The following is a 27,340-nucleotide window of genomic DNA, read 5'->3' on the forward strand; positions in this document are numbered from 1 at the left end:
GCTGGGCATGGTGGCGGGTGCCTGTAGTCCCAGCTACTCGGGAGACTGAGGCAGGAGAATGGCGTGAACCCGGGAGACGGAGGTTGCAGAGCAAAGATGGCATCACTGTACTCCAGCCTGGGTGACAGAGCGAGACTCCGTCTCAAAAAACAAAAAAAAATTAGCCGATCATGGTGGCAGGCGCCTGTAGTCCCAGACACTTGGGAGGCTGAGGCAGGAGAATGGTGTGATCCCAGGAGGTGGAGCTTGCAGTGAGCTGAGATGGTGCCATTGCACTCCAGTCTGGGTGACAGAGCGAGACGCCATCGCACCAAAAAAAAAAAAAAAAAAAAAATCGCGTCGTGAAGTGTTTTCACACCTACCACCAGTGGGGAAAGTAGCAGCTCATGGCAAGTCTTTGGGGTCTCATTTGTTGCCTTCTCCTCCCTCCCCTGCTGTGGCCAACATGTGCCTATGTAGCAGGAAGCTGTGAGATCTGCAGACTCAGCTCTATCGGGCTTCCCGGAATTGAGGGGCATGGGGTGTTATAGGGAGCATTTCCTGGTCACATGGCGTAGCAGAGCTGGTGGCACAATTGCCTGTGTGTCCCAGGAGCCTAGCCTGGCCTCTTCTACCTGGTAGGGTGCTTGGAGATCACACCAGTACCTCCATCCACTCCACTGGGCCTCCAAGTGGGTGGGCTGGGGAGAAGGAAAGCCAGCTTCTTCTGCTGGAGGGTGTGAGTGAAATGAGTCAGCTATGGACGGGGTGGTCAGGGAAGGCTTCCTGGAGGCAGGTGCCTTGGAAGACAGGAGGATGTAGCTCATGGCTAGAGCAGCAGCCAGCCACCTTCTCTGGAGAGAGCAGCCCCAGCATCCCCTCTGCTCCCCCTCCGCTTGTCCTGAAGGGAGAAGAGCAACCTGGCCCACAGCCTGCAGGTGGCCCAGCAGCAGACCGAGGAGCTGCAGCAGAAGGGGGAGAAGCTGCAGGCTGCCCAGGAGGAGCTGGGGCGCCAGCGGGACTGGCAGGAGGAAGAGCAGGAGGACGCGGTGCAGGATGGCGCAGGTGAGCAGCATCTTGCTACCCTGCCAGGGCCCTTCAAATGTGCCTCGGGTCCCCTGACAGTGCCCCCCGGGGGGTTAGGGAGCACCCACTGGGTCCTGGGCCTCCTACCATCTGGACCCCTCTGATGTCGGCTTTTCTAACCAGACCCATTTCAGGAAATTGGGGCTCAGGGACGTGTCATCACTTACCTGGGGTCAGAGAATTAGTTAAAAGGTAGAACTTGGATGATGATAACAACAATAGTTAAAATAAGAGTAGTAATATTAGTAATAGTATTTTTAAAATTTAGTTATGATAATAATAACATCCTAATTTCACTAAGTGCCAGATACCATTTTAAGCCATTCAGTTCTCTCATTTAACTCCATGATAACTCTATGACATAGAAGCTGTTATCTCCATTTTGTGGGTGGTAAACTGAGGCACAGAGAAGCCATGTCACTTGCCCCAGGTCACACAGCTAGTTAGCAGAAGAGCCAGGATTTGAACCCAGACATTCTGCCTTCAGAGTTAACCTCTTCACCACTGCGCTGCTTACCTCTCTGGGACGTGATCGATGATGTTTAGTAGACTGTGGTGGAGCATATTATTCTTGTTTCTGAAGGCCTTTGGGGAGATGTGTCAGGCACTATTTTAAGCACATGTGAAACTTGTATCCTTAAAACAGGTTGGGCGCGGTGGCTCACGCCTGTAATCCCAGCACTTTGGGAGGCCGAAGCAGGCAAATCGCCTGAGGTCAGGAGTTCGAGACCAGCCTGACCAACATGGGGAAACCCTGTCTCTACTAAAACTACAAAAAATTAGCCAGGCATGGTGGTGAGCACCTGTAATCCCAGCTACTTGGGAGGCTGAGGCAGGAGAATTGCTTGAACCTGGGAGGCAGAAGTTGCAGTGAGCCGAGATCGCACCACTGTACTTCAGCCTGTGTGACAGAGCAAGACTCTGTCTCAAAAAAACAAACAATGTCACGAGGCAAGTGGTACCTCATTTTGCAGGTGTGAAAACGGAGGCCCAGGGTCATGGAGCTAAGCGGTAGTGGGCTTGGTCGCCCTGTGGCTCAGGCTCTTTCTCTCCAAACTCCTGCCTCAGGCCTGGTCCCCGGCCCAGCATCTTGCTGGCTACAGGGGGTTCAGAGCAGGAAAGTGACATGGGCCACCCGCCCGCCCTCTGTCCCGCAGCCATAGACAACTAGAGCAGCTGGAAGGGAAGCACTCAGTCCTGGCCAAGGAGCTGGTGGAGGTGAGGGAGGTGCTGAGCCACGCCACACTGCAACGGGATATGCTGCAGGCCGAGAAGGACGAGGTGTCCGAGGCGCTGACCAAGGTGGGTCCCTGTTTGCTGCACAACCCCAAACCTACCTCTGACCCCCAGCCCCAAGCCTTCTCACTCTGGCACGGACTGGTCCCAGTGTCAGGCAGACCTCTGAGCCTGGCCACAGACTGACCCCTTCCTTCTGGATACAGGCTGATCTTTGTCACAGGCCACAGACCTCTGGACCTCTGGTCCCAGCCATAAGTGGACTGACCTCTCTTTATGGCCACATGCCTGCTCTTCTGGATGCTCCTGCGGGCAGTGCCTATAGCTCAGGGACATCCAGTGCCTGAGACTCAGCTCCTGGGGTCTGAGAGTTGGGGCCACAGCCCAGAGAGTCCTTGGCGGGGGGACCTGCCCTGTCCGCTGCAGCCTGGGCTCTGAGCAGTGCTATCCCTAGACCCTACTCAGGGGATCCTCTGAACTCTGGCCCTGCCCTGCAGCTTGAGCTATTTTTGCACAGCTCTGCAGTGCGTGGCTTTTAAATGGCTCCATAAGCAGCAGGCTTTCTGCGGTAATTTTTTTTTTTCATCTCACGCTGAGTCCCCTCCTTGTCTCCCCTCCCCTGTCTCCGAGGGTCCATCTCTCTGGGTCTCTTCTTGTCTCTCCTCACCTCCTCCCAACCTTTCTGCCTTTCCTCATCTCTTGGGGCCTGACCCTGCAGGCTGAGGCTGGCCGCATGGAGCTCGAGCCCTCCATGACCAAGCTGAGGGCAGAGGAGGCCTCCCTGCGGGACTCCCTGTCCAAGCTGAGCGCCCTCAACGAGAGCCTTGCTCAGGACAAGTTGGATCTGAACCGCCTTGTCGCCCAGGTACACTGTGCACCTTCAGGCCCACCTGCCTTGCCCACCCATCCTCCCCACTCAGTGAGGCACCCCAGGCCCAGCCCGGCACCTGTCTTGGCCCCTGCCTCCCTCTCTGTCTCTGGTTATCTGTCTGTCTCTGTCTGTCTGTCTATCCTCTCTAGGCATCAAAGCACAGAAGCTCCATGGGCCCTCCTCATCTCCCCCTCCCCAGTGTCCCACACACCCAAGGGCACTGTCCCTCATTCCCTGGGAGCCTCCCCTGGGCTATTGTGGCTGGTGGGTGGGTGGAGGAGGCGTCCTGGTCCTGGGAGGAATGCCCTGCTCACGAGGCCCCACCCCTACCCTGCCCACAGCTGGAGGAAGAAAAGGCCACCCTGCAGGGCCGGCAGTGGCAGGTGGAGCAGGAGGCCACAGTGGCATGGGAAGAGCAGGAGCAGCTGGAGGAGCTCCATCTCAAATCATCATCATCATCATCATCATCATCATAATGATACAGATTAATAATAGGTCAAGACTTTTTAGAATTGGAATCTTAGACTTTTGGGAACATCACATCTGGAAGAGACCTTAGGGTTTCAGGGATCCAGGGACCTTCATGCAGTGTCTATCCTGGAGTGCCTGGGTTTCTGGGAGGGGTCTCTAGAGGATGGGGCAGGGGGTGCAGGAAGCAGGGTGCAGGTCTCCCCCTTGAGGCCTGCTGAGCAGCTGCACTTGGGTCTGTTTTATATATTCAGCTTCTCTGCTTAGAGTAATACAAGGGTTCTGTTACTCCCAAAGCTGAGCGAGGGCTCTCTTTTTTTTTTTTTTTTTTTTTTTTTTTTTTTTTTTTTTTTTGAGATAGAGTCTTGCTCTGTTGCCCAGGCTGGAATGCAGTGGCACGATCTGGGCTCACTGCAACCTCCGCCTCCGGGGTTTAAGCTGTTCGCCTGCCTCAGTGTCCCAAGTAGCAGGGACTACAGGTGTGCACCACCATGCCCGGCTAATTTTTGTATTTTTAGTAGAGACAGGGTTTCACCACATTGGCCAGGCTAGTCTTGAACTCTTGACCTCAAGTGATCCACCTGCCAAAGTGCTGGGATTATAGGCGTGCGCCACCATGTCCAGCTGGGCCATCATTTTTGTACACACGTGCATTGCAGATCTAGAGAAGGTCATGACTTGCCCAAGTACATATAGCACAACAGGGCAGACCCTGGGCTCGAACCCAGGCCTTCTGCCAGGACTGGGTTAGGCCCAGAGTTGGGGTGCTGCACGATGAACAAGCTGGGGGATGCTGGGAGTGCTGCTCAGTCTCTGGGTCGGGGTCAGCTCTCCCCGGCAGCTGAGCGGGCGGGAGCAGGAGCTGGAGTAGGCCCGACGGGCGATCCAGCTAATTGTTGTATTTTTAGTAGAGACAGGGTTTTGCTATGTTGGCCAGGCTGGTCTCGAACTCCTGACCTAAGGTGATCCACCTGGCCCAGCCTCCCAAAGTGCTGGGATTACAGGCATGAGCGACTGCGCCCAGCCTGTTTTTTTTGGGGGGACAGAGTCTCACTTTTGTCACCCAGGCTGGAGTGCAGTGGCTTGATCTTGGCTCACTGCAACTTCTGTCTCTTGGGTTCAAGCGATTCTCCTGCCTCAGCCTCCCGAGTAGCTGGGACTACATACGTCCGCCACCATGACCAGCTAATTGTTGTATTTTTAGTAGAGACAGGGTTTCACCATGTTGGCCAGGCTGGTCTCGAACTCCTGACTTAAGGTGATCCACCTGCCCCAGCTTCCCAAAGTGCTGGGATTACAGGCGTGAGCCATGGTGCCTGGCCTAGGGTTGTTATATCTTTGACATCCATCCCATTTGGGAGGCCTTCTCATCAGTCATTTTATGCCTTTAATGCCATTCTAGGTAGGCAGGAAAGGGGTCAGGGCCAGTGGGCCCATGTGGCAGATAGGGAAACTGAGGCCCAGAGAGGGCAAGCCACTTCTTCAAGAGGACCCAAACTAGATGCCAGGCAGGCCCTCTGCCTCTGGGATTTTGCCCATGTGGTTCACCTGGCCTAAGTCTGCTGGCCCAAGGAAAAGTTTCAACCCAACCCTGCCCTTTCCCCCATTCCTCTCGTGCAGGGGAGTTGGTGGGCCTGCGGCAGCAAATAATAACTACACAGGAGAAAGCCAGTCTAGACAAGGAGCTGATGGCCCAGAAGCTGGTACAGGCTGAGCGGGAGCCCAGGCCTCTCTGCGGGAGCAGCAGGCAGCCCACGAGGAGGACTTGCAGTGACTCCAGAGTGAAAAGGTTCAGGCAGCTGGGGCGGGGTGGACAGGAATCTGAGCCAGTGTCTCATCATCATTCTTGCTCTGCCTCGGTCTCTACATCTGTGAAATGGGACTTCCTCTCTGTTGTGGGGGCCCTGGGGACAGCTGGGAGGACTGGGGGGGGTGGTGGGAAGGTTGTGGTCCTTATTAGACATGCAGATTCCCAGGTCCCAAATCTGGTCCAGCCCTAGTAATCCTGATGCAGAGGGTCCACAACCACATTTGGGAAATGCCGACCTAACGTACAGCAGGAAAGCACTTTCATTTGCTAAGAAGTACTGTTTGCATATGAAGGGCTACTCAGACCTGAGCCTATAGAAAGGCAAGGCACCAGGGAAGTTACTAGAACACTGACTCTGGGGTTATATTGCCTGGGTTTGAATCTAATCTTAGTCACTTACTGGTGATGCTACCCAAGGTGTCCGTGCCTTCATTTCCCCACCTGTAGAAATAGGAATAGGATAGTGAAGGTACTGAGGATGAGCTGAGACCATCTGCATAGAGGGCTTAGCATAGTGACTGGTACTTAGCAAATGCTCCGTAAGTTATGATTGCTGGCACTGACATGCTCTCCAGAGTGGCCCTCAGGACAGGGGCCCTCGGCCACCAAATCCTAGACAGGGCTGCCTCTGACAGAGGTGCAGGTTATGACTGCATGGATCCAGGGCGTGCCACTCACCCTGCAGTCCCCATGGCCTTGGGTGGTTGTTATCATGCTTCTCCAGCAGGGGGAGGGAAAGCTCTTCCCCCTCCTCCCCAACCCCCGACCCCGGTGTCTCCCTCTGTTGCACAGGCTGGAGTGCAGTAGCGCAATCTCGGCTCACTGCAACCTCCACCTTCTGGGTTCAAGCGATTCTCCTGCCTCAGCTTCCTGAGTAGCTGGGATTATAGCCGTGCCACCACAGCTGGCTAATTTTGGTATTTTTAGTAGAGATGGGATTTCACCATATTGGTCAGGCTGATCTCGAACTTTTGACCTCGTGATCTGCTCGCCTCAGCCTTCTGAAGTGCTGGGATTCCAGGCATGAGCTACGGTGCGGCTTGGCTGGGAGTGCTGACTCATGCCTGTAATCCCAGCACTTTGGGAGGCCGAGGTGGGCGGATCACGAGGTCAGGAGATCGAGACCATCCTGGCTAATACGGTGAAACCCCATGTATACTAAAATCACAAAAAATTAGCTGGGCATGGTGGCACGCACCTGTAGTCCCAGACACTTGGGAGAGTAAGGCAGAAGAATCGCTTCAACCTGGGAGGCAGAGGTTGCAGTGAGCCAAGATCACGCCACTGCACTCCAGCCTGGGTGATAGAGAGAGACTCCGTCTAAAAAAAAAAAAAAAAGGGGGCAGCTCTGTCTGCTTCTCACAGAGTTGCTAGGGGCAAGTGCTAAGGCAGGCATCTGCCCTCAGGCTCCCTGGGTGGGCTGCTATTTTCCTGTGGGCTCTGCCTGCCCGCCTTTCCAGTCCCCAGGGATCTGAACTCCTGTGACCTCCCCCTTGCTCTTCTTGCCCTTTGCATTGCCTGGCTTGGCCTCATGGATGTCCCCAAATCTGTGTTCTTCTCTCCAGCTCCTCTGGCAACCCCTGACCCCCTTTATTCCTCACAGCCAGTCCTAACTCCCCTCCATCCCAACCCCAATACCTCTTCCACAGCTGTCGGAACATCCCCTAAGCTAAAAATCAGATTGCTCCTTGTCACCTTGGCTCGAGTCCTCTCTCCCACTCTCCTCACTGTCCTTAGAATCCCCATGGCCCACAGGGCCTGTCCTGGCCCCACCCCTGCCTGGGGCTCTGGCCTTGTGACTCACCACGTCCTGTTTCCTTCTGTGCCCTGCATCCTCTAGGCCTTTCCAGGGGCTGTGCTCTTGGTCTGGGGTTGTCTTTTCTCTCTTTACCTGGCTGACAGATACTTGTCCCTCCTCAGGGGATCACGTTCAGACCACCAGGCCAGCCCACTGCTGCTCCTTGACAGTTTCATGGCCCTGACGTTTCCCCGTCATAGCCCTTATCACTCCCTTGTATTTACCTCCTGGTCACCCTCCCTGTCTCTGAGGGTATGGGGGCCAGATGGCTCTTGCTGCCCTGATGTTTTGGGGGGTCTGCCTGGGCTCTTCCTGGTGTGTCACATATGTCTGGTCCTGGCCCCCTAGGAGGCAGCATGGCAGGAGCTGGAAGCCAAGCGGGCTCAGCTGCAGAGTGAGCTGCAGTGTGAGCAGGAGGAGCTGCTGGTCCGGCTGGAGGCTGAGAAGGAAGAGCTGAGTGAGGAGATTGCTGCCCTGCAGCAGGAGCGCGATGAGGGCCTCCTCCTGGCCAACAGCAAGAAGCAGCAGGTTCATGAGCCCTGGCGTGGCCTCTGCTGCTCTCTGAGCTGCTCCTGTTCTGGGGCTGGGTCCTGCTCTGCCGCCTGGCAGCTAGGAGCCCTGGGGCAGGCCAGTGCCCTCTTGGGGGCCTCAGTTTCCTCACCTACAGGACGCAAGGATTAGAAGGGGGTTTGTGAGGCTTTGCTGTGCTCCATGCCTGGCACACAGTGAGCACTTACTGAGGGACAGTGACAGTTGTGACACCAGGAAAGCTGTTCCGTATTCTCCCATGCCTCGTGCCATCCCAGTCCGGGCATGGATCCTCATGGCTGCCTTCTGAGCAGTCCCCACGATGCCCACAGGCATCAGCCGACCTGTCCCCCCAAATAACAAATCCCTAACTTTCCTATAATGTAACGGAGACAGGGCAGACTGCACCCATCTCCTCTCCTCACCCGCTGTGTACCTGGGCGAGTCGCTTTACCTCCTTGAGCCTCAGTTTCCTCATCTGTGAAATGGGTAGAAAGAAAGACTCTGCTGTCAGGGTGCCGTGGCGGGTTAGTGAGCTCTATGAGTGGTATCCACGTCTGGGATTCTTGTGACAGCCATCATGCCCTTTTCCAGGGCTGCACGTCTGCCCTGGGTCCACCAGCGGTGGCACACTCAGGCCTCTGAGACCCCAGTGGGCACATTTCCCAGGCAGGAAGAAGCCTGAGCATACCCCCAGGACCAGCCCATCCCCCAAGCCCTTTGTCCCCTGCCTCTGCACAGGCCTTGTCTCTGAAGGAGTCTGAGAAGACGGCGCTGTCAGAGAAGTTGATGGGTACACGGCACAGCCTGGCCACCATCTCCCTGGAGATGGAGAGGCAGAAAGGAGATGCCCAGAGCCGGCAGGAGCAGGACCAGGTACGGAGGGTGGGCAGCTGGGCCGCCGTCTCATAGAGAGGCACATCCCTGGCTGAGGAGCCCCACCACGGGGAGGCATGGTCCTGGAGAAGCTTCCAGGCTGTGGGAGAGGAGGTTTAGCTCTTCCTTTGGGAGCCCCCATCTGAGGGAGGTGGCTCAGCCCTGCCCTGATGAATCCTTTTGGCCTGAGGGAGAGCCTGGCTACACGGGCAGCACTCACTATGCATCCAGGGGTCGGCAGAGGGTCCGGCAGGCCAGGGAGAGGGGCGGTGTTTAGAGTTGAAAGTGGACAGTGCATGGAGTGGGTTGGGAGCAGCTAGGGGCGGGGAACACAGCAGGACCAAGTCTGAGGAGCTCCTCTGTCCCAGAGCACCGTGAATTCTCTGACATCCGAGATGTAGGACCTAAGGGCCCAGCTGGAGGAGGCTGCTGCGGCCCACACCCAGGAGGTGAGGAGGCTGCAAGAGCAGGTCTGAGACCTGGGCAAGCAGCGGGACTCCTCTCTTTGTGAGGTGAGCAGCTGCCCCACTCTTCCGAGCAGCATACTCTAAATGGCGCTGTGTGCCTGGGGGCCTAGTTCCCCAGGGCCCCGGAAGAGTGTAAGATTCCTCCCTGCATTTGAGGACCAATGAATAGCAACTTAGGAGGCAGCAAGCATTATGAAGCACCTGTTGTGTACAGGTGGGATTTGGCCTCAAGGAGGGGTGAGTGGGGTCTCTGCCCTCTTGGTGTTGTGCTCAGGACAGTCCTGACTGATAGTGACTTCAGGTCAAAACATTACTGATTACAGCACGCCTTGCTCAAATGATAACTCACAGTCTGTGGTCTGAGCACTGCAGAGGGATGGGACAGGCTCCCTGGGTCCAGGGATATGGGGTACAAGACCCAGCTTGATGGGGTGGTCCGTGACCGCTGGCCTGGGGACACCTGCTGTGCTCGCAGGAAGAAGAGCTTTGGACCCAGCTGCGTCTCCTGGAGGATGCCCATGACGGGCTGCGGCGGGAGCTGCTGGAGGCCCAGTGCAAGCTGCCTGAGAGCCAGGAGGGCCGGGAGGTGCAGCACCAGGAGGCAGGCGAGCTGTGGCACAGCCTGGGCGATGGCACCAAGGAGCCCAAGGCCCTGCAGTGCTCCAACGAGGAGCTTTGGGCCGCTGTGAAGAAGGCAGAGAGCGAGCGCATCAGGTGGGGTGTCGCAGGAGGACCAGCCCTGAGGCCTCATGGGATCCCATCCCTGAAATCTAACTTCACCCCCAAGGTTCTGGGGAAATTTCTGAGATATGGATCCTCTGTCTCCTAAGCAGAGCCTGGCACCTGGGTCATTTTAGGGTTTCCTCCCTGTTGACTGGGGAAAGGGGCAGAGGGGCAGCGGGCAGCTTTGGGTCCAGACTCAGACCCACCCACCGTCATCACCCTGGAAACCAGGTCCCCTCCTGGAGTCACTGGTCTACCCCTCCCAGCCGAGGGCCTGGACCCCAGCCCTGGAGGGCTCAGCTCTTGGGAGAGGCTGCATGGGCAGGCAGTGCCTGACCCACTCCAGGAATTGGAGAAGGCAGCTTTTGTGTAGAGCCACTGACTACTCCCAGGACCCAGGGCAGTCCCTGACCTCTGCCCTCTCCAGCCTGAAGCTTGCCAATGAGAACAAGGAGCAGAAGCTGGCACTCCTAGAGGAGGCACGGACAGCCGTGGGCAAGGAGGCTGGGGAGCTGCGAACTGGGCTGCAGGAGGTGGAGCACTCATGGCTGGAGGCTCGGCGGGAGCTGCAGGAGCTCCGGCATCAGGTACTCTCCCTGTGCCACCCCTTACCCCGGGGCTTGCTGTGTGCCCCGGGCCAGTAGCTCCTCCTTTCTGGAATCATGTTTCCCCCTATGTAAAACCAGGGGCTTGAACTATGACAAGCCCTCTCACCTAACCTTGGTGTGAATGGATGGGCTTTGAGGAGTCTTTGAATCCCTGAAACTGTGCAGAAGTCTGTGTGCATTTGTGTGCATGCTCAGGCTCACATTTCTCCAAGGAGAGGAGCTGGTGTTCTTCTCCAGTTCTCAAAGGAATCTGCGAACAACAAAAGGTACAGATTTTGTGAACTAGGTCGGAGGTTGGCAAATTGTTTTTTAAAGAGCTGAAATGGTCAATATTTCCAGCTTTACGGGCCACACAGTCTCTGTTGCAACTACTTGACTCTGCTGGGGTAATGAGAAAGCAGTCCCAAACAGTGCATGAACAGAGGGGTGTGGGTTCCAGTAAAACTTTATTTAGGGACACTGAAATGTGAATTTTCTATCATTTTCATGTGTCAAGAAATGTTGTTCTTCCTTTAGAAATGATCCATTTTCAACTATTTAAAAATGTAAAAGAAAAAACATCCTTAGCTCAGACTCTTATAGAAACAGGAGACTGGCCGAATTTGTCCTGTGGACTGTAGTTTGCTGACCCGTGAATTAGATGATCTCCAAACTCATCAACAGCAGCATGCATTGAACAAGCACCTGCTGTCTACTGAGCACTGGCCTGGACACTGTGGGTTCAGGCTTCTCGCTCTAGAAGACACAAAGAACAGGAAATGGCCTCATTCAGCCCCTAGGCGCTGCCTCACCCAGAGATATCACAACCAGGCCAGGCGCAGTGGCTCATGCCTGCAATCCCAGCACTTTGAGAGGCAGAGGCCAGTGGATTGCTTGAGCCTGGGAGTTTGAGACCAGCCTGGGCAACATGGTGAAAACCTGTCTCTACTAAAAATACGAAAAATTAGCCAGCTGTGGTGGCTCATGCCTTTAATCTCACACTTTGAGAGGCCAAGTGGGAGGATTGCTTGAGCCTAGGAGTTCAAGACCAGCCCAGGCAACATAGTGAGAACCAGTCTCTACAAAAAATTTAAAAAATAGCTAGGTGTGGTGGCACACTTCTGGAGTCCCAGCTACTCAGGAGGCTGAGGTGGGAGTATCCCTTGAGTCCAGGAAGTCAAGGCTGCAGTGAGCTGTGATTGCATCACTGGACTCCAGTCTGGTCGACAAAGCAAGACCCTGTCTCTTAAAAAAGTTTTTAAAATTTTTATTTTTATTTATTTACTCTTTGAGACGGAGTTTCACTCTTGTTGCCCAGGCTGGGGTGCAATGGCGCCATCCACCTCCCCGGTTCAAGTAATTCTCCTGACTCAGCCTCCTGAGTAGCTGGGATTACAGATGCCCGCCACCACGCCTGGCTAATTTTTTTGTATTTTTAGTAGTGACGGGCTTTCACCATGTTGGCCAGACTGATCTCAAACTCCTGATGTCAGGTGATCCACCCACCTCGGCCTTCCAAAGTGCTGGGATTACAGGCATAAGCCACCATGCCTGGCCCCCCCCAAATTTTTTTAATTAAAAAAATTTGTTTTTAATTGCTAAAAAGAGATATCACAACTGGATAGCCAGAGATATTCTGATACTCTTGATAGCCAGGGATACCACAGCCCCCTTCACCCAGGCCCCTTCCTGAGAAACCACAAGACTCCCTGAAAGGAGCTGGCATTTGCGTGCCAGGCTTTTGCTGCACACGTTGCATGCTACGGCCTCTCCTGTTACCCCTGCTGTAGCACGTGGGGAGGTAGGCAGTACCCCCACCTGCTCCTGTGGGGAAACAGGGGCTTAGAACATTGCCGTTGTCTCAGATCGAATCCCAGTCTGGTGTGTGTGGGCTCTGTGACTTTGGGCAGGTTACTCTGACACTCTGAGGCTCAGTTTTCTCATCTGTTAAATAGGGATAATGTTACTACCTACCTCATATAGCATTGTACCAAGATTAAACGAGTTAACATAAATGAAGTGCTTAAAACAGGACTGGACACATGGTAAGCACTCCAAAAACGTTCATCACCATCGTAGAGGTGAAAGATAACCCAGGGAGCTGTGGTTCCTGCCTGTGAACTCCTGGTCTGCTAAGGGCTGAGCCCTCCTTCTATTATACCCACCCCCTCATGAAAGGTAGTTTTGGCCTATTGATTAAATGGTAAACAGGCCACTGGTGCCCAAGTGCCTGGCATCGCCCGAGTTCAGTGTGGTTGTCTAGGGGCCGGCTCCCAGTGGATATGGGGTGGTATTTGATACATGTGTCCATAGAGCAGTAGGTCCCAAGTGGTCTTGGGCCAGGACTGGGAGGGTACAGGGGCAGAACTGAACCCCATACCGTTCCCGCACTCTCACAGATGAAGATGCTGGACAGTGAGAACACCAGACTGGGCCAGGAGCTGGCGGAGCTGCAGGGCCACCTGGCGCTGGGTGAGCAGGCAGAGAAGGAGAGCAGGTGGGAGACCCTGGGCCTCCAGCATGTGCTGATGAAGGGTGAGGCCAGCCTGGAGGTGATGTGGCAGGAGGTGACTGAGCAGGCGGGTGGGCTGGTGCCTCTTTCCTCCCCCCAGCAGGAAGCAGGTGGGCACCCCAATGCTGGGAGCATTCTGAAAGGCCACTCCCTAGAGCTTGCTCCTTCCCCCACTCCTTGAGACTCTTCCCCAGTTATAACAACAACAACGCAAAGAACAGTGAGTGAGCCTACTGTGTGCCGGCACAAAATGGGTAGGGAGGGGCCCTATAGATACGACCTTGTTTGATTCTCCCAGCAGCCCCATGGGGTAGGTACCATTAGCCCCATTTTTATTTTTATTTCTTTTTGAAATGGAGTCTCACTCTGTCGCCCAGGCTGGAGTGCACTGGCACGATCTCGGCTCACTGCAACCTCTGCCTCCTGGGTTCAAGCAATTCTCCTGCCTCAGCCTCCCGAGTAGCTGGAATAACAGGTGCTCACCACCATGCCCAGCTAACTTTTTTGTATTTTTAGTAGAGACGGGATTTCACCATGTTGGTCAGGCTGGCTGGTCTCAAACTCCTGACCTCAGGTGATCCACTTGTCTTGGCCTCCCAAAGTGCTGGGATTACAGGTGTGAGCCACCATGCCCTTCCTATCATTAGCCCCATTTTACAGAGCTCTCAGAGAGGTCCAGGGATCTACCCAAGGTCACACAGCCACCTAGGTCTGTCTGACTCCAAAGCCCACACGCTACCCGCTCTGCCTTTTCCGGCTGTTTCATCGCCATGAATCTGTTGTATGGCCCGGACCAAGTCACGTCATCTCTGTGCCTCAGAGCACTCATGAGAGATGGGATAGCACAGCTGGACATGTATGAAGGGCCCTGGCACAGGTCCTGGTACCCAGCTGCTCAGTAGATGGGTTTCCAATGAAACTGGTGACTGTGAGAGGTTGACTCTCTAAGTGGCAGGGGTGGCTTTGTGTCTGTGTGAACATGCATCCCATCAGGAAATGATTTTTTAGTGCATGCCCCCACTCTGTGCAGATTTATTGATAAATTATGGGCAAGGAGGGAAAATGTAGCCTAGAGGTTAAGGGAACAGCCTCTGGACACAGCTCCCTCTGGAACCAGCTGGCACTTAACCTTCCTGGCTGTTCACTGTGTTCCCAAGTGCAGCCCGCAGCCCCCGTGTGGCCCCATGTGGTGTGCTTCCCCACCTTCCCCCAACCCCCCAGGGCTGTGAGTTCGTGTGATTAATAAGCTGCTGTCAAGCTATGAAACAAAAACAAAAACAAAAAGAGCCGGGCACAGTGGCTCACGCCTCTAATCCCAGCACTTTGGGAGGCCAAGGCTGGCAGATCACTTGAGGCCAGGAGTTCGAGGCCCGTCTGGCTAACATGGCCAAACCCCGTCTCTACTAAAAATACAAAAATTAGCTGGGCCTGGTGTTGCTCACCAGTAATCCCAGCTACTCAGAGGCTGAGGAGGGAGGATCACTTGAACCCAGGAGGCAGAGGTTACAGTGAGTCAAGATTGCGCCACTGCACTCCAGCCTCGGTGACAGAGTTAGACTCTGTCTCCAAAAACAAACAAAGAAAACATCCACAAAAATGACAACAACAAAAACAGCCTTTGGAGCTAGAGTGCCTGGCTTTGAATCCCAGCTCTGCAGTTTACTAACTCTGTTGCCTTGGACAAGTTACTTGGCGTCTCTGTGCCTGTTTCCTCTTCTCTAAAGTGAGATCCGCTCATAGAGTAGTAATTAGAGTTAATATTTTTTGGAAAGTTACGTAGCGCCTGGCACTGATAAGCCCTATGTATTCAAATGCCAGCTGTTATTACTAATAAACTATGGGCATTAAAAGGCTTGTATAAAGAGATCAATAAACAAATTCTAGTATTTCCTCTCACAGGGATGATTTTGCACTGCCTGCTTGAGTGGCGAGCACTAAAGGAGAAAGAGTTGTGCTGATCACACAGCCAGGGATGGTGGGCTCCAGTCTGGGCCTTAGGGTTGGGGCATCAGGTTGGGGGAGGCCTTGCCGACCTGCACCTGCTGGCATCACTCCAGCTCCAGGTAGCCCAGTGGAGGTGTGAGCCACTCTGCCCGGCACACCTGGCTAATTTTGTGTGTGTGTGTGTATATGCGTGTGTGTGTGTGTATATATATATTTTTTTTAGTAGTGATGGGGTTTCACCATGTTGGACAGGCTGGTCTCAAACTCCTGACCTCCAGTCGGGATGATCTGGGAGCAGATGATGGTGATGGCTGCACAACAGTGTGAATGTAATTCATGCTGCTCAGTTGTACACTTAAAAACGATGAAAATGGCTGGGCACATTGGCTCATGCTTGTAATCCCACACTTTGGGAGGCTGAGGCAGGTGGATCACTTGAGGCCAGGAGTTCAAGACCAGCCTAGCCAACATGGTGAAACCCCGTCTCTACTAAAACTACAAAAAATTAGTCGAGTGTGGTGGCAGATGCCTATAATCCCAACTACTCGGGAGGCTGAGGCAGGAGAATCTCTTGAACCTAGGAGGCGGAGGTTGTGGTGAGCCGAGATCACACCATTGTGCTCTAGACTGGGCAACAAGAGCGAAACTCCATCTCAAAAGAAAAAAAAGAAAGAAAAAGAAAAGGCTGGGCGTGGTGGCTCACACCTGTAATCCCAGCACTTTGGGAGGCTGAGGTGGGCGGATCACCTAAGGTCAGGAGTTTGAGACAAACCTGACCAACTTGGAGAAACCCCGTCTCTACTAAAATTACAAAATTAGCCAGGCATGGTGGTGCATGCCTATAATCCCAGCTACGCAGGAGGATGAAGCAGGAGAATGAAGGAGAATCGCTTGATCCCAGGAGGCAGAGGTTGCAGTGAGCTGAGATTGTGCCATTGTACTCCAGCCTGGGCAACAAGAAGGAAACTCTGTCTCAAAAAAAAAAAAAAAAAAAAAAAAGTGGTGAAAATGGGCTGGGTGCAGTGGCTCATGCCTGTTAATCCCAGTACTCTGGGGGGCTGAGGTAGGTGGATCGCTTGAGTCTGGGAGTTTGAGACCAGCCTGGGCAACATGGGAAAACCCTATCTCTATAAAACAAAAACAACAACAAAAGTGAACTAGGCATGGTGGTGCATGCTTGTAGTCCCAGCTACTTGGGAGGCTGAGGTGGGAGGATCTGTTGAGCCCATGAAGTCAAGGCTGTAGTGAGCTGTGAGCATGCCACTGGGCTCCAGCCTGGGCAACAGAGCAAGACCCTGTCTAAAAAAAAAGTAATGAAACTGGGCATTTTATGTTATACATGTTTTGCCAAAACAACAAAAATTTAGGAGGCCGGGCACGGTGGCTCACACCTGTAATCCCACCACTTTCGGAGGCCAAGGCGGGTAGATCATAGGAGATCGAGACCATCCTGGGTAACACGGTGAAACCCCATCTCCACTAAAAATACAAAAATTAGCCGGGCGTGGTGGTGGGTGTCTGTAGTCCCAGCTACTTGGCAGGCTGATGCAGGAGAATCCCATGAACCCGGGAGGCGGAGGTTGCAGTGAGCCGAGATCGCACCACTGCACTCCATCCTGGGTGACAGAGTAAGATTCCGTCTCAGAAAAAAAAAAAAAAAAAAAAGGAGAAAGCCAAGGGACGGGCTAGGGCAGTTCATGCCGGGGCAGGAGGCGCCTCACTGAGGAGGTGATGGGTAAGAGGAGAGGAGAATGTGAGCGAGCAGCTGGGGGAGGGACTCGAGGTGAGTAGGGAGGTCCTGAGTGGAGGTGTGCCTGTTGTGTGGACAGCAGGGGCCAGCAGTCCCAGAGCATCAAGCAGGGGAGTGACAGTTGGGGAGGAAGGGCTTGCTCCAATGGACATTATAGGCCTCTATGAGGACTTTTACCCCAAGACGATGGGACCTTCTAGAGCTGGAGGCCCCCATGGGCAGGCCTGTTTCTTTGGGAACCTCTGAGCGAGGCCTTTTGGGTGGTGAGTAAGTTCGTGGCTGCGGGGCAGTTTCGGTGTCCCTCCGCTGCTAAGGCAGGATGCTCATGGCAGGACCCGTGTCCTGCAGTTCCAGTGCCAGCCTCCAGGTAATATCCTGGTTCCACCCGCCCTGCCCCCTCCACCTCCCCGGGCCATCACTACAAGCAATTTTCTGCCAGAGAGTTGGGCTGCCTGGATTCCCATCTCAGCCCTGAAACTTCCCAGCGTTGAGAACAACCAAATCACTTTTGTGTGTTTGTGTGTGTTGCTTATGCTGGAGTGCAATGGCGTGATCTCGGCTCACTGCAACCTCCGCCTGCTGGGTTCAAGCAATTCTCCTGTCTCAGCCTCCTGAGTAGCTGGGACTATAGGCGTGCACCCCTGCGCCTAGCTAATTTTTTGTATTTTTAGTAGAGATAGGGTTTCACCATGTTGGCCAGGCTGGTCTTGAACTCCTGACCTCAGGTGATCCGCCCGCCTCAGCCTCCCAGAATGCTGGGAGCCACCTCACCCGGCTCACATTTTTTTTTCTTTTTTTTTTTGAGATGGAGTCTCACTCTGTCGCCCAGACTGGAGTGCAGTGGCACAGTCTCAGCTCACTGCAAACTCTGTCTCCGGGGTTCAAGTGGTTTTCCTGCCTCGGCCTCTGGACCTCAGCCTCCCAGGTAGCTGAGACTGCGTGGGCCACCATGCTTAGCCAATTTTTCTTTTTTCTTTCCTTCCTTCCTTCCTTCCTTCCTTCCTTACTCCCTCCCTTCCTTCCCTTCCTTCCTTTTCTTCCCTCCCTTCCTTCCCTTCCTTCCCTTCCTTTCTTTTCTTTCTTTTCTTTCTTCTTTTTTTGACAGAGTCTCCCTCTGTCTCTGAGGCTGGAGTGCAATAGTGCAGTCTTGGCTCACTGCGACCTCTGCCTCCTGGGTCTCAGTTCAAACAATTCTCCTGCCTCAGCCTCCTCAGTAGCTGGGATTACAGGTGCCCACCACTGCACCTAATTTTTCGACTTTTAATAGAGACGGGGTTTCACCATGTTGGCCAGGCTGGTCTCGAACTGCTGACATCATGATCTGCCCACCTCAGCCTCTCAAAGTGCTGGGATTACAGGCGTGAGCCACTGTTCCCAGTCTTTTTTTTCTTCTTTTTTGAGATGGAGTCTTGCTCTGTCACCCAGGCTGGAGTGCAGCAGTTCGATCCCGGCTCACTGCAAGCTCTGCTTCCCGGGTTTAAGCAATTCTGCAACCTCAGCCTCTTGAGTAGCTGGGATTACAGGCGTGTGCCACCACGCCCAGCTAATTTTTGTGTTTTTAATAGAGATGGGGTTTCATTGTGTTGGCCAGGCTGTTCTCGAACTCCTGACCTCAGGCGATCTGCCCACCTTGGCCTCCCAGAGTGCTGGGATTACAGGCTTGAGACACTGCGCCTGGCCAATTTTTGTATTTTCAGTAGACACGGGGTTTTACCATGTTGGCCAGGCTGGTCTTAAACTCCTGACCTCAAGTGATCCACCAGTCTGGGACCACACAGTGCTGGGATTACAGGCCTGAGCCACCACACCCAGTCAAGAGAACAAGCAAATCACTTAACTGCTTTGTGCCAGCCTTGTCTGGGAAGAGGGTTAATTGTTCCTTACCTGTCAGGAAGTTGTCATGAAGATGAAGTGCCTAGCACAGTAGGCACTCAGTATGGAGAGACTTGAGGTGATGCAGCAGCCACCCTTGCACTGGGCCCTGGGAACAGTGGTGTATGGAAGAGATGAGGCCCAGCCCTCATGGTGCTCATGGTCGGGGTAGGGTGGCAGACATCCCCCCCTGACATCCCCTGAGGGTGGGATGAGCTCACTGTAAACCAGCTTGTGGCCAGAGAGGCCTCTGAGGGAGGGGGATGGCCCTAAAGGATGGGCCAGTCAAAGAGAGACCATGGGGAAAGGTGAGCAGCATCTACAGATGCCCTAGGGCTGGGAAAAAGAATGTGCTAGAACATGGGGGATGCAGGGTGGCCAGTTTGTAAAGGTGAGAGGGTTTCAGCTGGGATGGGCAAGAAGGCCCCTAAGCTATAGCAGAGAAGTTGGGCTTGATTCTGAGGGCTGTTGGGAAAGGCAGGGATGACAGTGAGTGAGATGTATGTGGGAGTAAGTGAGATGCATGGGAGGCCCATGGCTCCTGCATCACTGAGCAAGTCTTCTCTTCTAGGAAGTGGGGAAGGGCTCAGCACCTTAGAATGCAGCCCTGGGTCTAAGCCACCATCTCCAGGACCTGCCACCTCCCCGGCTCGTCCAGAGCTGGACCCGGAGGCAGTTCCTGGGGCCCTCCGGGAATTCCTGCAGGAGCTAGGGAGTGCCCAGAGAGAACGGGTAAGCCTGAGTGTGCGTGGCTGAATAGGGAACCTGGAGGGCCCTGAGAGGTGGCAGGGTGTCAGAGCAGGGGTCTTCCTTTCTTCCCCCATGTCGGGGCTGCAGGATGAACTTCGGACCCAGACCAGTGCCCTGAATCGCCAGCTGGCCAAGATGGAGGCTGAGAGGGACAGCGCAACCTCGAGGGTCAGGCAGCTGCAGAAGGCAGTGGCTGAGAGTGAGGAAGGTGAGTCTGATCACTGGGGTCCCTGTTCTCTCTCCTGTGTTTTGGGCAGTTGAGGCAGGAGCCGGGGGATTGGCCTCTGGCCTTGCCGTGGCCCCCATGACCTGATTTGGGGCTGTCTCCAAGAGGACCCTCCTTGGACAGCCTCACCTGTGTGCAGGCTCACACACTATGAAGGGTGCAGACAGTCTGGCCCTGCACTGGGTGGAGTGCAGGCTGGACATTTTGTGACCTGGTTTGGGTCTCGGGGCTGTGCTTGGCCATGCCTGATGGGGTGGGTGGTGACCGCAGCCGGGTGCAGTGTGGATGGGCGGCTGAGCGGGGTCAAGGCAGAGCTGGCGCTGCAGGAGGAGATTGTGCGGCACAGTGATCGGGGGCACCGGGCCACACTGGACCAGGTGGCCACACTGGAGAGGAGCCTGCAGGCCACCGAGAGCGAGCTCCAGGCCAGCCAGGTGGGCAAGAGCTGAGGGCCAGCGGGGCGACGGGGAATCTGTGTACCCGAGTGGGTGTCTAACTCTTACGTCTGTCTCCCTGTGTCTGTCTGTCTGAGTCTCTCTGCAACCCACTGAGGTGACCCGCCTGTGACTCTGTGAAACCATGTTCAGACTCCATCCTCTTATGTCACTTGTGGTCACTAGGCTGTAGAAAAAAGAGCTTGGTCAAGGTGCAGTAGGTGGCTCATGCCTGTAATCCTAGCACTTTGGGAGGTCGAGGTGGGTGGATCCCTTGAGCCCAAGAGTTTGAGACCAGCCTGGGCAACACGGTGAAACCCCATCTCTATGAAAAATACAAAAATTAGCTGGGCGTGGTGGTGTGGGCCTGTAGTCCCAGCTACTTGGGAGGCTAAGATGGGAAGATCACTGGAGCCCAGGAAGTCGAGGCTGAAATGAGCTGTGATCATGCCACTGCACTCTAGCAAGGCAGAGTGAGACCCTGTCAGAAAAAAAAAAAAAAAAAACAAGAAGAAAAGAAAGAGAGCTTGGGCTTTGAGCTGTCGTCTGCCTGGTTTTCATTTTCCTCTTCTGTAAAAGGAGGAGCAGTGATGACCTCACAGGGTGACACACACAGGCTCTTATCACAGGTGGCACTCAGAGGGCCTCTGTTTTATGTCTCTGTAGTTCTGTGGTTTTGATGTGTGTTTGGCGGACAGCAGTGTGTGCTGGTGTGTGTGCGCGTCTGTCTGGGACAGGAAACTCAGGCCCTGGTGGTGACAGTGCAGCTAAAGCTCCCCTCCGCCCTCCCGGCCACTGCCCCCACCCCCAAGGCCTCTGGCCTGGGGCCAAGCTTAGCTGGACTGTTGTGTCTGCAGCTTCAGCCCTGGCCATGGGCCCAGCCGCAGGGGTTGCGGGAGGAGGCCAGGAACAAACCTGGGCAGGAGCCAGAGTGGGGGCCCCAGACAGGGCAGTGCTGGGGCTCTGGGCAGGGTGGCAGAGGGGCCAGGCTCAGGATAGGGGCTGGGGAGGCTCTAGTAACACCCCGTTGATCCACCCTGTCTCTAATATAGTACCAGCGATGGGAGGACCCCTTGTCTGTCTTCCTGTCCCATCCCCACTCCCCAGGCCTTCTTCACTGGCTGACCCTGGGCAGGGGAGGGGGAATCACCACCTGAAACCCTAGAACAGCAGAGCCCCCTCAGAACTGTCCGGCTCAGCTCAGTTTGCACGAGTCAGTGGGGCAGGAGGAGGGCCTCGGAATCTGCATTTCTACAGCCCCTCCTCAGGGCTCCTGTGAGCACCCAGGTTGTGGTACCCTGGGACCAATCCAGTGTCCTCACTGTACAGATATGAAATGTGGCCAGAGAGCGTGAAGGGGCAGTCCCAGGTTCCACAGCCCATTGGTCTGGGCTAAAACTGGAAGGTGGGCTCTGGGATCTTCACATCCACTCATCCTGGGAACACATGGGGAGACCGAGGCCCCCAGAGGGTCCCAGGCCGGCCCCAGGTCACACAGGTCACCCTTAGAGGCTGCTCACCACTCTTCCCCCAAGGGCCCCAGGGCCTGTGCGGGAGGACTGCGGGGTGCACTGGACGTCTGGGCCTGAGCCCCGCACCACCTGCAGGAGAAGATCAGCAAGATGAAGGCCAGTGAAACAAAGCTGGAGGGCGACAAGCGGCGCCTGAAGGAACTCCCGGACACCTCCGAGAGCCGCACTGTCAAGCTGGAGCTGCAGCGGCGCTCGCTTGTGGGGGAGCTGCAGAGCAGCCACCTGGGCCTGAGTGACCTCGAGGCCCAAGCCCAGGCCCTCCAGGATCCGGTGGATTCCCTGCAGAGACAGGTGGGCCCTTCCCCAAATCACAGTCACAGTGTTCACAGGCCCTGTGACAAGAGCTTTGTAGGCACTATGCAGTCCCCTAACAATCTTGTGAGGCAAGTATTACCCACATCCCCATTTCACAGATGGACAAATGGAGGCTGAGAAGTGATGTCATTGTCCAAGATCCCATAGCTATTAAGAGGCACAGCCAAAATTAGAATTCAGGACTATTTGATGACAGAATGTGCATGCATAGGAGTCATCTGAGACAAGTTAGAGATGTAGGTTTCACTCATTTCCCTTTTTGCCTTGACTGCTAGGAAGCTCAGCTCTAACTGGAATGTTAAGTAATTCAGCTAGCCTTGCCTGAACACCCACCAAAGTCAAACATGGAAAATTTTAGAGTTGTGGTGGTTTCCCTTTCCCTTCCATGGCAGAGAGGAGAGGGGAATGAGGACAGGGAGGAGACCAGGGAGTCTGAGACAACTAGGTTGATGACACTCTGGGCATGAGTAGTTAGCCAGCAGTGGGACGGGGCCCAGGTTGCAGTAGGCTGAGCCAGCGGGAGTGCTTAGCAACAGTGGGTCTCCATGATGGAGGCCCAGAGAGAAGTGGGGAGGGTGTGGATTGGGCATGCCAAGTGGAGCTCACAGTAGGAGCAGAGGTGTAGAGGCCAGATGGGAACAGCCTCCTGATTGTTCTGGCTGTCCTCCTGCCAGGTGGCCGACAGCGAGGTGAAGGCAGGGACCCTGCAGCTGACTGTGGAGTGGCTGAACAGGGCTCTGGCCAAGGTGGAGGAAAGCGAGGGGGCCCTGTGGGACAAGGTGTGGGGCCTCACAGAGGCCCTGGCCCAGAGCAGTGCCAGCCTCAACAGCACTCAGGACAAAAACCTGCATCTACAGAAGGCTCTGACCGCCTGTGAACATGACCACCAAGTACTCCCAGGTCTCGGGCCCAGGGTCTGGCTGGGGTGGGTCCAGCGAGAGAGTCAGCTAGTAAGAGCAGGCTTGGAGGGGGGCCCTGGTAAAGAGCCAGCCAATGGGGCAGTCAGTTGGAGCCAATGAGAGCAGGCTTTGAAGGGAGGGTGTGGGCCCAGTAGACCATCAGCCAATGAGAAGAGGCTCTGGGTATGTCCCATAAGAAGACAAGACTACTAGTATAGACTTGGGGGGACCCAGGGGCAGGGTTTATTGGGGAGAGTTGCTGTCTGAGTGGGTCCCACCCATCTTACGCAGGTCAGCGGATAGGCCGTGGATGGGTTTGGTGTGCACCCCACCCTCCAGGTGAGATGACTGCCTGTTTTATGCGCTGTGGACCTGTCCGGAGGTACAGAATAGAGAGGACTCCTTAGGGCTCCCAGGCCAGCCAGGCACCATCAGGCCCTGTCCCCCAGGAATGGCTGGATGCTGCCCGGCAGGCATTATCTGAGGCATGGAAGCAGAGCAGCTCCCTGGGCGAGCAGGTGCAGAAGTTGCAAGGAGAGGTGGCTGACCTGCAGCTGCAGCGGATGGAGGCAGAGGGCCAGCTACAACAGCTACAGGAGGTGAGGGCCAGGGTGTGCCCCCTCTGTCCCCAAGACTGTGAGGCCCTGGGATAGGGTGGGGACGTTCCCACCCATCTCAAACTCATCCCAAACCCTGGTGCAGCCTCCAGTAAGGAAACATGGTTCATTCAGAGCGTAGTCCTGTTATACAGATGGAGCAACTGAGACTCAGAAAGGTTTGGCTTCAGGTGACAATTCTCTGATGTGGGCCTCACTGTCACCTGCTCTGTGACTGGGCCAGCCTCATCGTCCCCAAGCTTCAGATAAGTACGTTCAGGCCCAGAGGGATTCGGGGCCTGCCTGGCTTCTGTTGCAGGTGCTGGGGCAGCGGCAGGAGGGTGAGGCTGCAGCCCTGCACACGGTCCAGAAGCTGCAGGACGAGCGGCGGCTGCTGCAGGAGCGCCTGGGCAGCCTGCAGCGTGCCCTGGCTCAGCTGGAAGCCAAGAAGCGGGAGGTGGAGTGCTCAGCCCTGCGGCTGGAGAAGGACCGTGTAGCCCTCAGGAGGACGCTGGACAAGGTGGGCTGCTCCCCAGGCTCTCCCCTCACTTCCCCTCGGGCCTAACCATGGTGGATCCCACTGCACATCCCCGGGGTCTGCTGCCTCTGGTGGGGTTAGGTTATTCCATTGGGGTTCAGGAAACTGAGCCCCCTCCGTAAGCTCCTCCTGGCACCCTGATCTCCTCCGGCTCTCCTGCCTAGGTAGAGCAGGAGAAGCTTCGTAGCCGTGAGAACACAGTGCTGCTGAGCGCAGAGAAGGGCCGCCTGGACCGCACCCTCACGGGGGCTGAGCTGGAGCTGGCAGAGGTGCAGAGGCAGATCCAGCAGCTGGAGGTCTGACCCCACCCAGTCCAGGACCCCAACTTCATCCCTAGTCTGAGTGCTCAGCAATCCCAGTGGAGCTGATGGCCCAGCCAGCCCAGGGCCCATAAACCCTCCCCCAGGGGCCCTGAGCCTTCCAGTGACCCAGCCGGGCCATGGAGGGAGGGGTTCTCCCTAAGGTGTACAGAAAAGACACTAAAGGCCTGTTTGCACGTGAGCCTGTGTGTTCATGTATGTTGTGGCCATGCAGCAGTGTGAGAATCCATGTGACGATTCTTGTGTATGGAGCATGAATCTTGTGCACGGTGTGGCGTGTCTAGGTACTGTGAATATGTGTTTGTGTACAGATGTTTTCGTGCATGGGGGAGTTGGGCCTTTGCACATACACATGCACCTGTGTGAGTCCAGATAGGTATTTACATGCTTGCCTTTGTGCCTGCATGTGTGACGTCTGTGTGTGTGTGTGTGTGTGTGTCCACGCACCTGCCTGAGTGGGGGTCATTGGGTGCACTCACCCTGGGCTCACAGGCTCACTGTCAGGGCCAGCAGGATGGAAGACACACAAGGATCTCTCCTGCATTCCCCCTCTGCACTGGCTGTGTCCCGGGGAGGTACCTGACAACCCATCACACATGCACACACACACTCACACTGGGCCAGAACCCGGACCACAGCCCCTCCCTGCAGGCACAGGTGGTGGTGCTGGAGCGGAGCCATAGCCAAGCCCAGCTGGAGGTGGATGCGCAGCAGCAGCAGCTGGAGCTGCAGCAGGAGGTGGAGCGGTTGTGCAGTGCCCAGGCACAGACTGAGTGCACTTTGGAGCTTTGGGAGCAGGCACACCGCCAGAGGGTGCATGGGCTGGAGGAGCAGGTGTGCAGGCCCCCTTGGAAGGCTGGGCCAGGATGGATGTGTGGGGCTGGAGGAAGAGGAGAGACCCAGGCAAGACCTCGTGGGTGTAGGCAGTTGATGGCTCCGATAACCAAAAAGGGTGGGGTTGGCTCTGCGCTGGTGTCAGCCAAGACCAGACCAGGAGTCACGGGATGCTCCTGGGCCCCAGGCCTTCCTGCCATGGCCCTGCTCCCCCTGGCTCCATGCTCAGGGGCAGCCACACCAGGCCCCACACAGAGACACACAGATGCACAAAACATGCCATAAACAACATAGTGAGACCCTAAAGCCAGGCCAAACAGAAACACTCCAATTCACAGAATATTCAGTGTTACCTGCACCCACAGCCAGATGGCACACAACCCCCACACAGGCACAGAACAGTCCTCCCACCACCGCGGACCCATAACACCCATATGCAGATGACACAGCACACCGTCTCCCACCTCATGGGTGCACACGGACAGAAAAAGCATACAGTTCAACACAGCCACCAATCGGCCCACAAAGGTATGCCCGGATGCACAAAGTGTGTATCACACATACCAGGGAGCCCAGGCACACTCCCCAGACCCACCCACATGTGGTCATACACTTACCTTGCCGACACACAGAGACATATGCCCTGATACACACAGCCAGGCCCAACACCCGCGCCACAACATAGACCTTCAGTCACAGATGCTGCCTTACCCGTTCACGAGAAGGCTCAGAGGCACCAAACCGTCGACGTGAACTCAGCACCCACACGGACACACACACGGTCCTGTGTGGAGACAAATGACAAAATACACCACACTCGCACCTAGTGAGGCCCACCAACATTAGTGCACAGCATGTGTGGCTGCCCCAGGCCACCACCACACACACACAGATGCGGACACTGCTCACCATTGTCCTCAGTGGGCTTGGCACAGACACTTGGCAGGCCTGCAGCCGCCATCCAGGCAGAAACCCCCTACTTCCACCTCCCCTGCACACCCTTGGACTGTGTTCCTCCAGACTCAGGGGGAAGCCGCCAAGTAATCACAGTTAGCTCCTCCCTATTGGTGGCACTGCCATGCACGTGTCCCCGGGGTGGGGTGGGTAGAGATGTCCTTGCTTTGTCTGTGGCTCATAGAGCATCTCTGGGCATACAGGGTTGATGCAGGCCTGGAGGGCACCTTCCCTACTGCTAACCTGGCCTGGACCCAAGACCCGAGATGAGCGTGGGTGAGAGCAGCTGCCCTTCTGTTGGCTTCATGTGGCTGGCGTGGCCCTGCACAGGTGGGCTTTTGAATGCCCTGCCCGGGCTGTAGCAGGCTGGGTCCTGAGGATGTGGATGGTGAGTGCAAGGCTAGCGTCAGAGTCAGCTGGGCTGGGGTGTTGTCCCTGCTGGGTGCCCCCAACCCACTGTGTGCTCTCACACTGCCCTGCTCCTCCCTCACTCCCTTCCCCCCAACAGCTGGGGAAGATGAAGGACCACCTGGGGCCAGCAGGTGTCTTAAGGGAGTTGAGAGGGTTCCATGGCTGGTAGGGGCAGCCAGAGTCCACAGGGGTCTGAGGATGCGGGGGATGGAAGCTGCCTGGGGGTGGAGGAAGGGCGTCAGCAGAGGCTTTCCTGAGGTGAGGACGGAGGGGGCTTTTTTTTTTTTTTTTTTTTTTTTAAGACAGAGTCTTGGGCCAGCCGCTGTGGCTCATGCTTGTAATCCCAGCAGTTTTGGAGGCTGAGACAGGTGGATCACAAGGTCAGGAGTTCGAGACCAGCCAACATACTGAAATCCCGTCTCCATTAAAAACACAAAAAATTAAGCGAGCATGGTGATGCAAACCTGTAGTCCCTGCTACTCGAGAGACTGAGGCAGGAGAATCACTTGAGCCCGGAAGACGGAGTTTGCAGTGAGCTGAGACCGCATCATTGCACTCCAGGCCGGGAGACAGTGTGAGACTCTGTCTCAAATAAATAAATAAATAAAGATGGAGTCTTGCTCTGTCGCCCAAGATGGAGTGCAGTGGCATGATCTCGGCTCACTGCAACCTCCGTCTCCCAGGTTCAAGCGATTCTCCTGCCTCAACCTCCTGAGTAACTGGGATTACAGGTGCATGCCACCACACCCAGCTAATTTTTATATTTTTAGTAGAGACGGGGTTTCATCATGTTGGCCAGGCTGGTCTCGAACCCCTGACTTCAAGTGATCCACCTGCCTTGGCCTCCAAAAGTGCTGGGATTACAGGCATGAGCCACTGCACCAGCCAGAAGAGGGCATTAATATGCAGGCGCTGTATAGGGGAACATCTGTGTGCACCTCTTACAAATCTTAATGCTGTGTATATGAGGGGGTTCATTCGTGTCCCCCTGGGGATGTTTGAGGTTGCCTGTATGTGTTATGTG

The 27,340-nt window shown here is 55.4% G+C and overlaps 1 protein-coding gene across 1 annotated transcript; it reads left to right on the forward strand.

The window, feature by feature from the left end:
• The first annotated feature begins 2,215 nt into the window (after window positions 1-2,215).
• On the forward strand, window positions 2,216-25,450 carry LOC103889170 (rootletin-like). The gene is given in 20 exon segments (XM_063715796.1): window positions 2,216-2,367; window positions 3,020-3,166; window positions 3,514-3,613; window positions 5,261-5,359; window positions 5,362-5,429; window positions 7,597-7,776; window positions 8,518-8,652; window positions 9,021-9,164; window positions 9,595-9,833; window positions 10,270-10,429; window positions 12,829-12,996; window positions 18,985-19,239; window positions 19,345-19,465; window positions 19,754-19,917; window positions 21,525-21,740; window positions 22,439-22,664; window positions 23,099-23,262; window positions 23,579-23,779; window positions 23,962-24,093; window positions 24,769-25,450. Coding segments are annotated over 20 exon segments (3,432 nt in total). The 5' UTR covers window positions 2,216-2,322; the 3' UTR covers window positions 25,237-25,450.
• The last annotated feature ends 1,890 nt before the right edge of the window (window positions 25,451-27,340 follow it).

The sequence above is a fragment of the Pongo abelii genome, chromosome 15, assembly GCF_028885655.2.
Source record: "Pongo abelii isolate AG06213 chromosome 15, NHGRI_mPonAbe1-v2.0_pri, whole genome shotgun sequence".
In the NCBI taxonomy this organism is placed as follows: Eukaryota; Metazoa; Chordata; class Mammalia; order Primates; family Hominidae; genus Pongo; species Pongo abelii.